The sequence below is a fragment of the Triticum urartu genome, chromosome 5A (assembly GCF_056163025.1).
Source record: "Triticum urartu cultivar PI428250 chromosome 5A, HENAU_Tu73, whole genome shotgun sequence".
NCBI lineage: Eukaryota > Viridiplantae > Streptophyta > Magnoliopsida > Poales > Poaceae > Triticum > Triticum urartu.
Window position 1 is genome coordinate 637,502,282 of NC_141877.1, and position 17,090 is coordinate 637,519,371.

The 17,090-nt window shown below is 45.4% G+C and overlaps 1 protein-coding gene and 1 pseudogene across 1 annotated transcript; one reads left to right on the forward strand and one right to left on the reverse strand.

The window, feature by feature from the left end:
- Positions 1 to 10,564: 10,564 nt before the first annotated feature.
- On the reverse strand, positions 10,565 to 11,936 carry LOC147973624 (protein FAR1-RELATED SEQUENCE 5-like; annotated as a pseudogene).
- Positions 11,937 to 13,994: 2,058 nt separating this feature from the next.
- Positions 13,995 to 15,123, forward strand: LOC125527544 (RNA exonuclease 4-like). The gene has a single exon (XM_048692058.2). It carries the CDS (start codon positions 14,040 to 14,042, stop codon positions 15,000 to 15,002), a length of 963 nt encoding a protein of 320 aa, XP_048548015.2. The 5' UTR covers positions 13,995 to 14,039; the 3' UTR covers positions 15,003 to 15,123.
- Positions 15,124 to 17,090: the final 1,967 nt, after the last annotated feature.

The window sequence follows — 17,090 nt, forward strand, 5'->3', positions numbered from 1 at the left end:
CAAACACCAAATAACACTTATTCAGGTTCAACACTAATCCCGAAAGTATAGGGAGTGTGCGATGATGATCATATCAATCTTGGAACCACTTCCAACACACATCGTCACTTCACCCTTAACTAGTCTCTGTTTATTCTGCAACTCCCGTTTCGAGTTACTAATCTTAGCAACTAAACTAGTATCAAATACTGAGGGGTTGCTATAAACACTAGTAAAGTACACATCAATAACATGTATATCAAATATACTTATGTTCACTTTGCCATCCTTCTTATCTGCCAATCACTTGGGGTAGTTCCGCTTCCAGTGACCAGTCCCTTTGCAGTAGAAGCACTTAGTCTCAAGCTTAGGACCAGACTTGGGCTTCTTCACTTGAGCAGCAACTTGCTTGCTGTTCTTCTTGAAGTTCCCCTTCTTCCCTCTGCCCTTTTCTTGAAACTAGTGGTCTTGTCTACCATCAACACTTGATGTTTTTCTCGATTTCTACCTTCGTCAATTTCCGCATTACGAAGAGCTTAGGAATCGTTTTCGTTATCCCTTGCATATGATAGTTCATCACGAAGTTCTACTAACTTGGTGATGGTGACTAGAGAATTCTGTCAATCACTATCTTATCTGGAAGATTAACTCCCACTTGATTCAAGCGATTGTAGTACTCAGAAAATCTGGGCACATTCTCACTAGTTGAGCGATTCTCCTCCATCTTTTAGCTATAGAACTTGTTGGAGACTTCATATCTCTCAACTCGGGTATTTGCTTGAAATATTAACTTCAACTCCTGGAACATCTCATATGCTCCATGACGTTCAAAACATTTTTGAAGTCCCGATTCTAAGCCATTAAGCATGGTGCACTAAACTATCAAGTAGTCATCATATTGAGCTAGCCAAACGTTCATAATGTTTGCATCTGCTCCTGCAATAGGTCCGTCACCTAGCGGTGCATCAAGGACATAATTCTTCTGTGCAGCAATGAGGATAAACCTCAGATCACGAATCTAATCCTCATCATTGCTACTAACATCTTTCAACACAATTTTCACTAGGAACATATCAAAATAAACACAGGGAAGCAACAACGCGAGCTATTGATCTACAACATAATTTGCAAAATACTACTAGGACTAAGTTCATGATAAATTTAAGTTCAATTAATCATATTACTTAAGAACTCCCACTTAGATAGACATCCCTCTAATCCTCTAAGTGATCACGTGATCCAAATCAACTAAACCATGTCCGATCATCACGTGAGATGGAGTAGTTTCAATGGTGAACATCACTATGTTGATCATATCTACTATATGATTCACGCTCGACCTTTCGGTCTCCGTGTTCCGAGGCCATATCTGTATATGCTTGGCTCGTCAAGTATAACCTGAGTATTCCGCATGTGCAACTGTTTTGCACCCGTTGTATTTGAACGTAGAGCCTATCACACCCGATCATCACGTGGTGTCTCAGCACGAAGAACTTTCGCAACGGTGCATACTCAGGGAGAACACTTCTTGATAATTAGTGAGAGATCATCTTAAAATGCTACCATCAATCAAAGAAAGATAAGATGCATAAAAGATAAACATCACATGCAATCAATATAAGTGATATGATATGGCCATCATCATCTTGTGCTTGTGATCTCCATCTTCGAAGCACCGTCATGATCACCATCGTCACCGGCGTGACACCTTCATCTCCATCTTAGCATCGTTGTCGTCTCGCCAATCTTATGCTTCCACGACTATCGCTACCGCTTAGTGATAAAGTAAAGCATTACAGCGCGATTGCATTGCATACAATAAAGCGACAACCATATGGCTCCTGCGAGTTGCCGATAACTCGGTTACAAAACATGATCATCTCATACAATAAAATTTAGTATCATGTTTTGACCATATCACATCACAACATGCCCTGCAAAAACAAGTTAGACGTCCTCTACTTTGTTGTTGGAAGTTTTACGTGGCTGCTACGGGCTTAAGCAAGAACCAATCTTACCTACGCATCAAAACCACAATGATAGTTTGTCAAGTTGGTGCTGTTTTAACCTTCGCAAGGACCGGGCGTAGCCACACTCGGTTCAACTAAAGTTGGAGAAACTGTCACCCGCAAGCCACCTATGTGCAAAGCACGTTGGGAGAACCGGTCTCGCGTAAGCGTACGCGTAATGTCGGTCCGGGCCGCTTCGTCCAACAATACCGCCGAACCAAAGTATGACATGCTGGTAAGCAGTATGACTTATATCGCCCACAACTCACTTGTGTTCTACTCGTGCATATAACATCAACATATATAACTTAGGCTCTGAGACCACTGTTGGGGAACGTAGTAATTTCAAAAAAAAATCCTACGCACACGTAAGATCAAGGTGATGCATAGCAACGAGAGGGGAGAGTATGATCTACGTACCCTTGTAGATCGACAACAGAAGCGTTTGGTTGATGTAGTCGTACGTCTCCATGGCCCGGCCGATCAAGCACCGAAACTACGACACCTCCGAGTTCTAGCACACGTTCAGCTCGATGACGATCCCTGGACTCCGATCCAGCAAAGTGTCGGGGAAGAGTTCCGTCAGCACGACGGCGTGGTGACGATCTTGATGAACTACCGTCGCAGGGCTTCGCCCAAGCACCGCTACAATATTATCGAGGACTATGGTGGAAGGGGGCACCGCACACGGCTAAGAATATGATCACGTGGATCAACTTGTGTCTCTAGGGGTGCCCCTTGCCTCCGTATATAAAGGATCCAAGGGGGGGGGGGTGCGGCCGGCCCTAGTAGGAGGCGCACAGGAGGAGTCCTACTCCTACCGGGAGTAGGACTCCCCTCCCTTTCCTTGTCCAAGTAGGAGAGGGGGATGGAGAGAAGGAAAAGGGGGGGCGCCGCCCCTCCCTCCTTGTCCAATTCGTACTAGGGGGAGAGGGGGCGCGCGGCCTGCCCTGGCAGCCCCTTCCTCTTCTCCACTTTAGGCCCATGAGGCCCATTAACCCCCCGGGGGGTTCCGGTAACCCCCGGTGCTTCGGTTTTATCCGAAACTTCCCCGGAACACTTCTGGTGTCAAATATAGCCGTCCAATATATCAATCTTTATGTCTCGACCATTTCAAGACTCCTCGTCATGTCCGTGATCACATCCGGGACTCCGAACTAACTTCGGTACATCAAAACTCATAAACTCATAATATAACTGTCATCGAAACCTTAAGCGTGCGGACCCTACGGGTTCGAGAACAATGTAGACATGACCGGGACACGTCTCCGGTCAATAACCAATAGCGGAACCTGGATGCTCATATTGGCTCCTACATATTCTACGAAGATCTTTATCGGTCAGACCGCATAACAAGATACGTCGTTCCCTTTGTCATCGGTATGTTACTTGCCCGAGATTCGATCGTCGGTATCTCAATACCTAGTTCAATCTCGTTACCGGCAAGTCTCTTTACTCGTTTTGTAATACATCATCCCGCAACTAACTCATTAGTTGCAATGCTTGCAAGGCTTATGTGATGTGCATTACCGAGAGGGCCCAGAGATACCTCTCCGACAATCGGAGTGACAAATCCTAATCTCGAAATATGCCAACCCAACATGTACCTTTGGAGACACCTGTAGAGCTCCTTTATAATCACCCAGTTACGTTGTGACGTTTGGTAGCACACAAAGTGTTCCTCCAACAAACGGGAGTTGCATAATCTCATAGTCATAGGAACATGTATAAGTCATGAAGAAAGCAATAGCAACATACTAAACGATCGGTTGCTAAGCCAATGGAATGGGTCATGTCAATCACATCATTCTACTAATGATGTGATGCCGTTAATCAAATAACAACTCTTTTGTTTATGGTTAGGAAACATAACCATCTTCCATTAACGAGCTAGTCAAGTAGAGGCATACTAGTGACACTCTGTTTGTCTATGTATTCACACATGTATTATGTTTCCGGTTAATACAATTCTAGCATGAATAATAAACATTTATCATGATATAAGGAAATAAATAATAACTTTATTATTGCCTCTAGGGCATATTTCCTTCACGAACGTCGTAATAGTACTTTACTAGATATGGTGCGATCTATGATGTCTCTTACTGATTTACCGCTATCGTTTTGGGGATACGCTCTAGAGACGGCCGCATTCACGTTAAATAGGGCACCATCAAAATCCGTTGAGACGACGCCTTATGAACTGTGGTTTGGCAAGAAACCAAAGTTGTCATTTCTGAAAGTTTGGGGCTGCGATGCTTATGTGAAAAAGCTTCAACCTGATAAGCTCGAACCCAAATTGGAGAAATGTGTCTTCATAGGATATCCAAAGGAGACTATTGGATACACCTTCTATCACAGATCCTAAGGCAAGACTTTTGTTGCTAAGTTCGGAAACTTTCTAGAGAAGGAGTTTCTCTCGAAAGAAGTGAGTGTGAGGAAAGTAGAACTTGACGAGGTAACTGTACCTGCTCCCTTATTGGAAAGTAGTGCATCACAGAAAAATGTTTCTGTGACACCTACACCAGTTAGTGAGGAAGCTAATGATGATGATCATGAAACTTCAGAATAAGATACTACTGAACCTCGTAGATCAACCAGAGTGAGATCCACGCCAGAGTGGTACGGTAATCCTGTTCTAGAAGTCATGATAGTAGGTCATGATGAACCTACGAACTATGAAGAAGCGATGGTGAGCCCAGATTTCGCAAAATGGCTTGAAGCCATGAAATCTGAGATGGGATCCATGTATGAGAACAAAGTATGGACTTTGGTTGACTTACCCGATGATCGGCAAGCAATTGAGAATAAATGGATCTTCAAGAAGAAGACTGACGCTGACGGTAATATTACTGTCTACAAAGCTCGACTTGTTGCAAAAGGGTTTCGGCAAGTTCAAGGGGTTGACTACGATGAGACCTTCTCACCCGTAGCGATGCTTAAGTCTGTCCGAATCATGTTAGCAATTGCCGCATTTTATGATTATGAAATTTGGCAGATGGATGTAAAAACTGCATTCCTAAATGGATTTCTGGAAGAAGAGCTGTATATGATGCAACCAGAAGGTTTTGTCGATCCAAAGGGAGCTAACAAAGTGTGCAAGCTCCAGCGATCCATTTATGGACTGGTGCAAGCCTCTCGGAGTTGGAATAAACGCTTTGATAGTGTGATCAAAGCATTTGGTTTTATACAGACTTTTGGAGAAGCCCGTATTTACAAGAAAGTGAGTGGGAGCTCTGTAGCGTTTCTGATATTATATGTGGATGACATATTACTAATTGGAAATGATATAGAATTTCTAGATAGCATAAAGGGATACTTGAATAAGAGTTTTTCAATGAAAGACCTCGGTGAAGCTGCTTACATATTAGGCATTAAGATCTATAGAGATAGATCAAGACGCTTAATTGGACTTTCACAAACCACATACCTTGACAAAGTTTTGAAGAAGTTCAAAATGGATCAAGCAAAGAAAGGGTTCTTGCCTGTGTTACAAGGTGTGAAGTTGAGTAAGACTCAATGCCCGACCACTGCAGAAGATAGAGAGAAAGTGAAAGATGTTCCCTATGCTTCAGCCATAGGCTCTATCATGTATGCAATGATGTGTACCAGACCTGATGTGTGCCTTGCTATAAGTCTAGCAGGGAGGTACCAAAGTAATCCAGGAATGGATCACTAGACAGCGGTCAAGAACATCCTGAAATACCTGAAAAGGACTAAGGATATGTTTCTCATATATGGAGGTGACAAAGAGCTCATCGTAAAAGGTTACGGTGATGCAAGATTTGACACTGATCCGGACGATTCTAAATCGCAAACCGGATACGTGTTTACATTAAATGGTGGAGCTGTCAGTTGGTGCAGTTCTAAACAAAGCGTTGTAGCGGGATCTACATGTGAAGCGGAGTACATAGCTGCTTCGGAAGCAGCAAATGAAGGAGTCTGGATGAAGGAGTTCATATCCGATCTAGGTGTCATACCTAGTGCATCGGGTCCAATGAAAATCTTTTGTGACAATACTGGTGCAATTGCCTTGGCAAAGGTATCCAGATTTCACAAGAGAACCAAGCACATCAAGAGACGCTTCAATTCCATCCGGGATCTAGTCCAGGTGGGAGATATAGAGATTTGCAAGATACATACGGATCTGAATGTTGCAGACCCGTTGACTAAGCCTCTTCCACGAGTAAAACATGATCAACACCAAGGCTCCATGGGTGTTAGAATCATTACTGTGTAATCTAGATTATTGACTCTAGTGCAAGTGGGAGACTGAAGGAAATATGCCCTAGAGGCAATAATAAAGTTATTATTTATTTCCTTATATCATGATAAATGTTTATTATTCATGCTAGAATTGTATTAACCGGAAACATAATACATGTGTGAATACATAGACAAACAAAGTGTCACTAGTATGCCTCTACTTGACTAGCTCATTAATCAAAGATGGTTATGTTTCCTAACCATGAACAAGGAGTTGTTATTTGATTAACGGGATCACATCATTAGGTGAATGATCTGATTGACATGACCCATTCCATTAGCTTAGCACCCGATCGTTTAGTATGTTGCTATTGCTTTCTTCATGACTTATACATGTTCCTATGACTATGAGATTATGCAACTCCCGTTTTCCGGAGGAACACTTTGTGTGCTACCAAACTCACAACGTAAATGGGTGATTATAAAGGTGCTCTACAGGTGTCTCCAAAGGTACATGTTGGGTTGGCGTATTTCGAGATTAGGATTTGTCACTCCGATTGTCGGAGAGGTATCTCTGGGCCCTCTCGGTAATGCACATCACATAAGCCTTGCAAGCATTGCAACTAATGAGTTAGTTGCGAGATGATGTATTACGAAACAAGTAAAGAGACTTGCCGGTAACGAGATTGAACTAGGTATTCAGATACCGACGATCGAATCTCGGGCAAGTAATTAAACATAGCGATGACAAAGGGAACAACGTATGTTGTTATGCGGTCTGACCGATAAAGATCTTCGTAGAATATGTAGGAGCCAATATGAGCATCCAGGTTCCGCTATTGGTTATTGACCGGAGACGTGTCTCGGTCATGTCTACATTGTTCTGGAACCCGTAGGGTCCGCATGCTTAAGGTTTCGATGACAGTTATATTACGAGTTTATGAGTTTTGATGTACCGAAGATAGTTTGGAGTCCCGGATGTGATCACGGACATGACGAGGAGTCTCGAAATGGTCGAGAGATAAAGATTGATATATTGGACGACTATATTCGGACACCGGAAGTGTTCCGGGTGATTTCGGAGAAAACCGGAGAGCCGGAGGGTTACCGGAACCCCCCCGGTAGAAGTAATGGGGCATATGGGCCTTAGTGGAGAGAGGGAGGGGCAGCCATAGGTGGGCCATGCGCCACCTCCCCCCCTGGTCCGAATTGGACTAGTGGAGGGGGGGCGGCGCCCCCCTTTCCCTCTCCCTCCCCACTTCCTTCGCCCTCCTAGTAGGAGTCCTACTCCTACTAGGAGGAGGACTCCTCCTTGGCGCGCCTATAGGGCCGGCCGGCCTCCTCCCCTTGCTCCTTTATATATGGGGGCAGGGGGCACCCCTAGACACACAAGTTGATCCACGTGATCATATTCTTAGCCGTGTGCGGTGCCCCCTTCCACCATAGTCCTCAATAATATTGTAGCGGTGCTTAGGCGAAGCCCTGCGACGGTAGTACATCAAGATCGTCACCACGCTGTCGTGCTGAAGGAACTCTTCCCCAACACTTTGCTGGATCGGAGTCCGGGGATCATCATCGAGATGAACGTGTGCTAGAACTCGGAGGTGCCGTAGTTTCGGTGCTTGATCGGTCGGGCCGTGGAGACGTACGACTACATCAACCAAACGCTTCCGTTGTCGATCTACAAGGGTATGTAGATCACACTCTCCCCTCTCGTTGCTATGCATCACCATGATCTTGCGTGTGCGTAGGAATTTTTTTGAAATTACTATGTTCCCCAACAAGAACAATCCCCCAAAGCAGTTTTGCGAGAGGTGCTTTGAGCAAGGAGATCGAGAATGGCAGCAAACTGATAATTCGAAGAGACTTGCAAAGATAAACCAATCATACATAAAAGAATTCAGAGAAGATTCAAATATTGTTCATAGATAAACTTGATCATAAACCCACAATTCATCGGATCTCAACAAACACACCGCAAAAAGAAGAGTTACATGAAATATATCTCCAAGAGAATCGAGGAGAAATTTGTATTGAGATCCAAAGAGAGAGAAGAAGCCATCTAGCTACTAGCTATGGACCCGAAGGTCGGAGGTAAACTACTCACACATCATCGGAGGGGCCATGGATTTGATGTAGAGGCCCTCCGTGATCAATGCCCCCTCCGGCGGAGTTCCAGAAAAGGCCCCAAGATGGGATCTCTTGGGTACAGAAGGTTGCGGCGGTGGAAATAGGGTTTTGTGGTGCTCCTGGATGTTTGCGGGGTATATGAATATATATAGGAGGAAGAAGTAGGTCGGTGGAGCAACGAGGGGCCCACGAGGGTGGAGGGCGCGCCCAGGGGGGTAGGCGCCCCCTGCCTTGTGGCCTCCTCGTTGATTGCTTGACGTCCACTCCAAGTCCTCTGGATCATGTTTGTTCCAAAAATCAAGCTCCCGAAGGTTTCATTCCGTTTGGACTCCATTTGATATTCCTTTTCTGCGAAACACTGAAATAGGCAAAAAACAGCAATTTGGGCTGGGCCTCCGGTTAATACGTTAGTTCCAAAAATAATATAAAAGTGTAAAAATAAGCCCATTAACATCCAAAATAGATAATATAATAGCATGGAGCAATCAAAAATTATAGATACGTTGGAGACGTATCATCCTTTTCTTCGGAGCACCTCGGCCTGGCACATGCATGGGATCCAGAATCTTTTTGAAACCTTCACCATCAAGGTTAGCTGATTGTGGCATTAGCGGGCCAAACCTAATGCTGTTACCCTGAGCATTAGTTGATCCCTTGCTATCAGCTTGTTTACTTGTTGATCCCTTGAAAACATCTTGTCCTTACAAAACCCTTTTTAGATGCTGAAACGTCTCACCAGAGTGGCATGCCTTGAAACATGTTGTGTGACTAAAATTCCTTAGCCCATAGTACCTTTGTAGGGCTGCAGAGTATGCAAGCTCCCGAAGGTTTCATTCCGTTTGGACTCCATTTGATATTCCTTTTCTGCGAAACACTAAAATAGGCAAAAAACAGCAATTTGGGCTGGGCCTCCGGTTAATACGTTAGTTCCAAAAATAATATAAAAGTGTAAAAATAAGCCCATTAACATCCAAAATAGATAATATAATAGCATGGAGCAATCAAAAATTATAGATACGTTGGAGACGTATCATCCTTTTCTTCGGAGCACCTCGGCCTGGCACATGCACGGGATCCAGAATCTTTTCGAAACCTTCACCATCAAGGTTAGCTGATTGTGGCATCAGCGGGCCAAACCTAATGCTGTTACCCTGAGCATTAGTTGATCCCTTGCTATCAGCTTGTTTACTTGTTGATCCCTTGAAAAAATCTTGTCCTTACAAAACCCTTTTTAGATGCTGAAACGTCTCACCAGAGTGGCATGCCTTGAAACATGTTGTGTGACTAAAATTCCTTAGCCCACAGTACCTTTGTAGGGCTGCAGAGTATGCAAGCTCCCGAAGGTTTCATTCCATTTGGACTCCATTTGATATTCCTTTTCCGCGAAACACTGAAATAGGCAAAAAACAGCAATTTGGGCTGGGCCTCCGGTTAATACGTTAGTTCCAAAAATAATATAAAAGTGTAAAAATAAGCCCATTAACATCCAAAATAGATAATATACTAGCATGGAGCAATCAAAAATTATAGATACGTTGGAGACGTATCATCCTTTTCTTCGGAGCACCTCGGCCTGGCACATGCACGGGATCCAGAATCTTTTCGAAACCTTCACCATCAAGGTTAGCTGATTGTGGCATCAGCGGGCCAAACCTAATGCCCTGAGCATTAGTTGATCCCTTGCTATTAGCTTGTTTACTTGTTGATCCCTTGAAAACATCTTGTCCTTACAAAACCCTTTTTAGATGCTGAAACGTCTCACCAGAGTGGCATGCCTTGAAACATGTTGTGTGACTAAAATTCCTTAGCCCACAGTACCTTTGTAGGGCTGCAGAGTATGCATACATCTCGCTCTTTCTGGTCGGTGCGAATGCACATTTTGCACCCATTGTCCACCTAGTGGGAACACAACACCTGGGCAGTGTTTCTTCTTGTAAAATTCCCAATATGTAAAATATGTGGGAACATGGTGTGCCTGCGCATTCCAATTTGCGGCAAGAACAGCTGATACTGCGAAGCAGACCTTCCTTCGACTCCGTGCGCACTTTGATCTTTTTATCCATTCTTTCCTTCTTAGATACAACGTATGTGGTAACCTCTGCTGCATCAAGTACCTCTCTGATCTCACATTTTTTGACATCATCTATGCTCCATAAGACCAACTTAAACACAGCAGGAGTGAAAACTTTCGCGGCGTGTTTCGCAAGAACTGAACCATTTTCCTCTGTGAATGGAACGGACTACAAGGCCTCGACATCTTGGAGAGCCTCGTTCAAGCGTCGCGACGCAAGGCAACGCTCATAGTGCTCTAGCATTTGAAACAACATCATCTTAGCCTCAAGATGCGTATGTAGCACCGAGTTTAAACTCTCACTCCGCTGATTGCTGCTCAATCCTAGGAAACAACGACCCTCAAGATATGGAGCACACCACAGTTTTCTCATCTTATACATCTGATGGAGCCAGGAGTCCTCACTTGTTACTTTATTCCATTGTAAGAAGTGTAACCATTTTCTCTCATGCTCTTCAATGGAAGATGTATCATATATGAAATATCTGAATTCCTCCTTTACCGCATCATCATGCAGATGGCGTACAATGTTCTGCTGAATGTGCCATATACAGAGCCTATGGTTTGAGTCAGGCCACACCACCCTGATTGCTCTCTGCATTGCAAGGTCCCCATCCTTGATCACAGATATAGGATGCTTCTGTCCCATAGCATCAGAAAAGGTCCGTAACATCCACTCGTATGCCTGGCTTGTTTCATGTGAAATGATACCACATGCAAAAATAACAGTGTTGCGGTGGTGATTCAACCCGACAAACGGCACAAATGGCAGATTCTACTTATTGGTTCTGTATGTGCTATCATAAACAATAACGTCTCCGAAAGCCTCGTAGTCAAGTCGGGATTGACTATCACACCAGAACAGTCCCTTCAGATGGCCAGGTTCATCAACCAAGTACCTGAAGAAAAAAATCTGAATCTTGCTCTTGCCTCGCCACCATGTGATTGATCATCGTTTGAGCATCCCCGGAAGAAATTGTTTCCTGCTTGTTAGCATGGCAGAAATTGTAAATGTCCCTCATAATGCATCCAACCTCATCATATCCACCGTATTGCATGCACATAATATCCATAATATGGTGTTTTTTGATCCCAGATTTTTCCATGTCTGCAATGTCCGCTTTCTGCTCATAGCTAATTCTTCTGTGTGAACGCAAAAGACACGACATATCCCGTGGGGCTAGAGGATGGTTGTGTTCATTGATGAAATCCTTGACAAACCACTGACCTGTTTCCTCCTGTCTTGCAATCACCAATTTAGCTTTACACCCTACACGAGTTATACTCCGTGGCCTCCTCTTTCTATATTCCATCTTCCTCTTCATGTGCTTCTCTTCACGAACCCCTTCACGACTACACACAAATTTCCTTAAAATTATATGGCAGTTGGATTCATCCCACTCGACATAACTTCTCCGGACACTAAAACCTTTCTCAAGACCATATTTGTTATAGAATCTATAACCTTCATCCTCACTATTAAACATCTTGTTGGCAATATGATAGTACTCCATCATTGACTCATGACTTACATCCGCCATGTCTTCCTGCATCACAATTCAGACGAATAAAAATCTGAAAGGACAAACATAAATGCATGCAAAACCCAGTACGAAATCTTGCTTGGAATTTTAAACTTTGCTCCCTGTACATGTTATGGCAAGCGATCATAAACGCCCATAAACTGGGTCCCCCATAAACTAGTGAAGTGACCATGGATGATGGAAAATTCTAAATTGAATTGCATGCACTAGGGAAACCTAAATCGACGATGACTAAACTAATCTAAGTAGGAAGTGCAGGCTACGAAACAAAGTAAGTTTATGGCGATATCTTCCATAGGCATTGATATCTCCTGCTGCATCAAGAAAAACAAGCCTACTTTCAGAACAAGCATTGATATCTCCCGGCGGCCTAACCGTAGGGCCAACCGCAGAGTATAGATCCATCTACGAGGAAGTTGGAGTTCCTGCCAAGAGTCACTTCCAACGGGGAGGAGTTGAGATTCGGGCGATTCATACCTTAGTATGCAAGCCCGGAAGCGATGTGATCGGCGAGGGCAAGTTCCTATAGTGTCGCCACTGTCGCCGCCGACACTGCCGCCGCAGATGTCACTCCTTAATCTTCTTCCTGCCGCCGGACACGTCGTTTATAGTGAAGGGGACGAGGACGACGCCGACGACGTTGTTGGTACCTCTCGCCGGGCTCGTCGGACAGACGGAAGAGGACGAGAACGAGGACTTGACGAGAACGAGGACTTGACGAGAACGAGGACAGGATCTAGACGTCGTGGACGTGATCGGTTGAAAACAGAATACTTTACCCTGGACCATTATGCCCTTCTCTGATTAAAATAATTAGGTTAATTCATTTTTAATCCCCCACCGGCTAATAAAATTCGAAGGGGTAAGTACTCGAAAGTACTCCCAGTACTGCCCCAATCACCGTAAAGGAGCTCAAGGTACAATCGTCAAAACCACCAGGAGTACATAGCTATGCATATACTTGCTTCATTATAAATTAATTGAAGTTTTAACTGCATCTTCAGTCAAACTTGTGATAGTTTGACCATGTTTACCAAAAGAAAAATCAACACCTACAACACCGAATTTGCTTCATTAGACTCGTTGTTACAACAGAAAACACATTTTTTGTCCACTGAAGAAAACATATGTTATTTTTGGCCTCATGACATGCCAAACTCAGCTTGAACAAGATCCATCCAACATGCCGCGGTTGCGCTCACCATGAACCTTCAGTTTTGTGAATCTATTCGACGTCGATTTGTAGTCACTGAAGATAGCAAACCAGATGCGCCGGGCCAGGACCGTCCTTTGATCCCCGCCGAGAACGAGATGACAACGTCCCCAAAAGCAAAGCTAGCTCCAGAAGGTATCTTCCTAGGATATCCATGGTTGGATCCATGGCCCTCTGCGGCTCTCCGCCTCTCCTCCATCGCTAAAGCAAAGCCAATGATAGGATAATCTTTCCATCAGTTTGTTCTTGCCTTTTGGTTCAAACCGGATCTGTTGACCAGGGTATCTGATCTCTCTCCCCTCTCTTTTCCTTTCTACATACAGCAGCTGGTGTATCATGAGGGCGTTCTGGTGTCTATGTTCTTTTTTTTTTGCGGGGGCTGGTGTCTATGTTCTTGATGCTCCAAGAAAGATGAGTACATCTTGTCGCCTCTGTAGTAATAAGCACTGGTGAAGAAGGCAAGTCGCCATCAAGAATCGAATGCCATGGGTTTTGCAGGCAGATAAATAGCCGTCCGTCCGTGTGCACAGATTCTTACGATCCACCAACCAATCTCAACCTCTGTTTGCTGCATCCTGCACTGCTTATTTGCTTAGGAAAGGTGACTGAGTGATCATGGCTAGCTCTTCAGATGCCCACAGGTGCACTCACTGGCCACCTGCTCCGTTTCATTTGTCTTCTCATTACACATTTTGCATGCAGTTGAATAACTCTACTGTATAGGCTGCAGTAGGTTCGAAAGTTTTGTGACATCATGCCACCAAATTTTAGTTTTTGCACATTTTGTTTTTGCTCTATGTTTTACTAGTAGTGACGATGGATGATTCAGTTCGTTGGGTGCATGCAGCCGGAAGAAGTGCGCGGCGTGCTACCGCCAGTTCAACAGGATGGAGCACCTGGTGGAGCACATGCGCGCGTCGCACCACTCGCCGCACGAGCCGCGCTGCGGCGTCTGCGGGAAGCACTGCCGCTCGCTCGACGCCCTCCGCGACCACCTCGGCTTCGGCGCCTCCCTGCCCCCGAAGCCCGCCTGCGCCACGGCCTTCGCTGCCAAGGGCTGCTCGCTCTGCCTCGCCGTCTTCCCTAGCTCCGGCTCCCTCCGCGCCCACAGCCCAACCTGTCACCACTCCCGCGCCCCGGTTCCCTCGAGGTCCATGCCAAGAGTGCCCGTCGGTGGTGTGGTGGCGCTGGGCTGCAAGATGGTGGGCGGCGGCAGCGACGGGACGCTGGACGTTTGCGGGCGCGTCTGCGTCATCGACGAGAATGAGGCCATCGTCTTCGAGAACTTTGTGAGGCCGCTCCTCCCGGTGACGCACTACCGGTACGAGACCACGGGGATCCGCCCTGAGTACCTGCGGGACGCGCCGACGGTGAAGATGATGCAGCGGCAGGTGGAAGCCATCCTCCTCAACGGCGAGCAGCCGTGGAAGGTCAGGTCCTCCCGCGGCGCGGCCAGGCTCCTCGTCGGCCACGGCCTGGAGCACGATCTCGACGCGCTGGGCATGGACTACCCGGCGTACCTGAAGCGGGACACGGCGGAATATCCGCCGCTGATGAAGACGAGCGGCAGGCTGATGAGCAACTCGCTCCGGTTCCTCACACAGAGCTGCCTCGGCTACGACATCCAGACGGGCCACCAGCACCCCTACGAGGACTGCGTGGCGGCCATGCGGCTGTACAAGAGAATGAGCTCGATGAGGCACGGCCCGCCGAAGAACGGGGGCGAAGACGATGCGTGCGCGGCGGTGGCATTCCCGGCGCGGAGGCAGCGGGAGCTGGAGCGCATGTCGCCGGAGGAGCTCCTCAGCATGTCCAAGCCGGACTATCACTGCTGGTGCCTCGACGACTAGCCTCGACGACTGCACTTGCATCTGCATGTCCAAGCATGAGCCACGGCCACTGCGAGGCTGCCCTGCCGAATTCGATTCTTCGGGCTTTACTTACTGATCAAAGGGGAATTCCAATAATAGATTTCACTCATTTAAAAAATTGATTCACTAATTTTAAAAATTGATTTCACTCGTTTCAGTAACATATTTCACTCGTTCCAATAACAGATTTCACTAATTAAAAAATTCAAAATAGTTGAAATATATCCAATATTTAGTCTTGTTCTAAAGGTCTTTGCGCCATGATTATATATATATATATATATATATATATGTGGAATCAAAATATTCGTTTAAATGATATAAATGATTTAAATTAGAAAAAGTTGAATAAAAGGGATGGAGTTTTTTTGAAAGAAAGTTCGAGCTTTATTCATTAGAAACAATCATTACATCGTTTATGAGGATTGGTACAATTGCATTATGTGGTTCCTTAAACCAATCAGAAATGAATAAAAATCTAGCCAACTTGGCAAGTTCATAAACAACTTTATTTGCCTCTCTATTACAATGCTTGAATCTAGAAATAGAAAAATCACAAGCTAAGCGAAAACAGTCATAAAAAAATTGCAGCTGCTGCCCCCGACGATCGTCCTCCTTCGTTCATGGTCTCGATCACCTCCATATTATCCGAGTTAATAATTATGCGATTACAAGCCGTCCTTTGTGCAAGTGATAGGCCAAATTTTAACGCCAAAGCTTCAGCTATCAACACATCTGCACACCAGTCAATCTTACCATTTCCCCCACCGATGAACCTACCTTTGTCATCTCTTAAGATAGCCCCGATCGTACCCCTGAGAAGGTCTAGGTCAAAAGAAGCATCAACGTTAAGTTTAACAAATCCCGTCGGGGGGTTAGACCATCCTCCTCTTTTCATGGAAGCCTTCGGCGAGGAGGCATTAACAAAATTGGCAGCGAGAGCGCGTATCCCCATGGATATCTGTTGTGCATTCTGAGTAGTCTCATTGTGTATCAATTTGCGCCTTTCCCACCACAAGTACCAGGCTGATATGGCAATCATGTCACGCACATTACGAGTGCCCATAATACATAGTTCCTGATCTGGTAATGAAAGTAAATATTCCAAGATTGCCTCACCCGCAAAGTCTATTTTACAAACTCTGTCGATAATATCGTCCATCCCTAGTCTTCTCCAGACTTCTTCTCCAGACTTCTTTTGCTCTGTCACATAGAAACAACAAATGTTTTGTGACTTAGGCGAGACTTTCACATGTCTATTAGCTAAGTTAACACGACACGGAATATTGCCGTGAAGTGTACTCCATAAAAGGGATGGAGTTATTTGGGAGAGAGAAGAGAGAAGAGAGAGAGAGAGTAGACATGCTGAATTTTTTTTGAGAGTACGCCTAGGCGTACCATATTTTTATAGAAGGCAGAAATCAAGTATAAGAAACTACATCTTGCTGCGAACAACAAGTGTAGCACAACTCCACACCGAAGCTAATCAACAGATTAGCCACCACGACAATTACAAACACAAGCAAAAGGGCCTGCCCTAAACCAATCATCTAGCCGCGTCACCACAAACACCGGTCACCTCGAAGAACAACAACTCCAACCGGATTTTCCTTGCCAACGCACTACCATCATTGAGTGCCTAAGAGGAGACGACGGGTGGATAGCAAGACTCAGTCGGTCTCGAGAAAGCCATCATCTTAAATTCACCGGCAGCTGCGTACATAGCGCCCACGAAGAACAAATCGAACCAGCGGCAAGCACCGGAGAACCACCAGACAGAATCAGCTAGCCAAGTCTCCTCCTACGATGCTCTCAACAGAGTAACGACGTCACACCGTCGCCATCGCCATTCCTACAATGGACCAAGGCTTTCGCCCGGAGACCACACCCCGATCAAGAAGGGGAGATGCCGACACACCTCAGCGACGTCTCCAAGGAGGGAAACGACACCCACAGGCGCCGTCGCCGCCAGCTCCGGCCAAAGATGCGAGCAAGATTTTCATCCAACAGTCGCACACCTCCCACCCCTATCCAAGGATTGGGATAATCTGTCAGGGTTACACCACC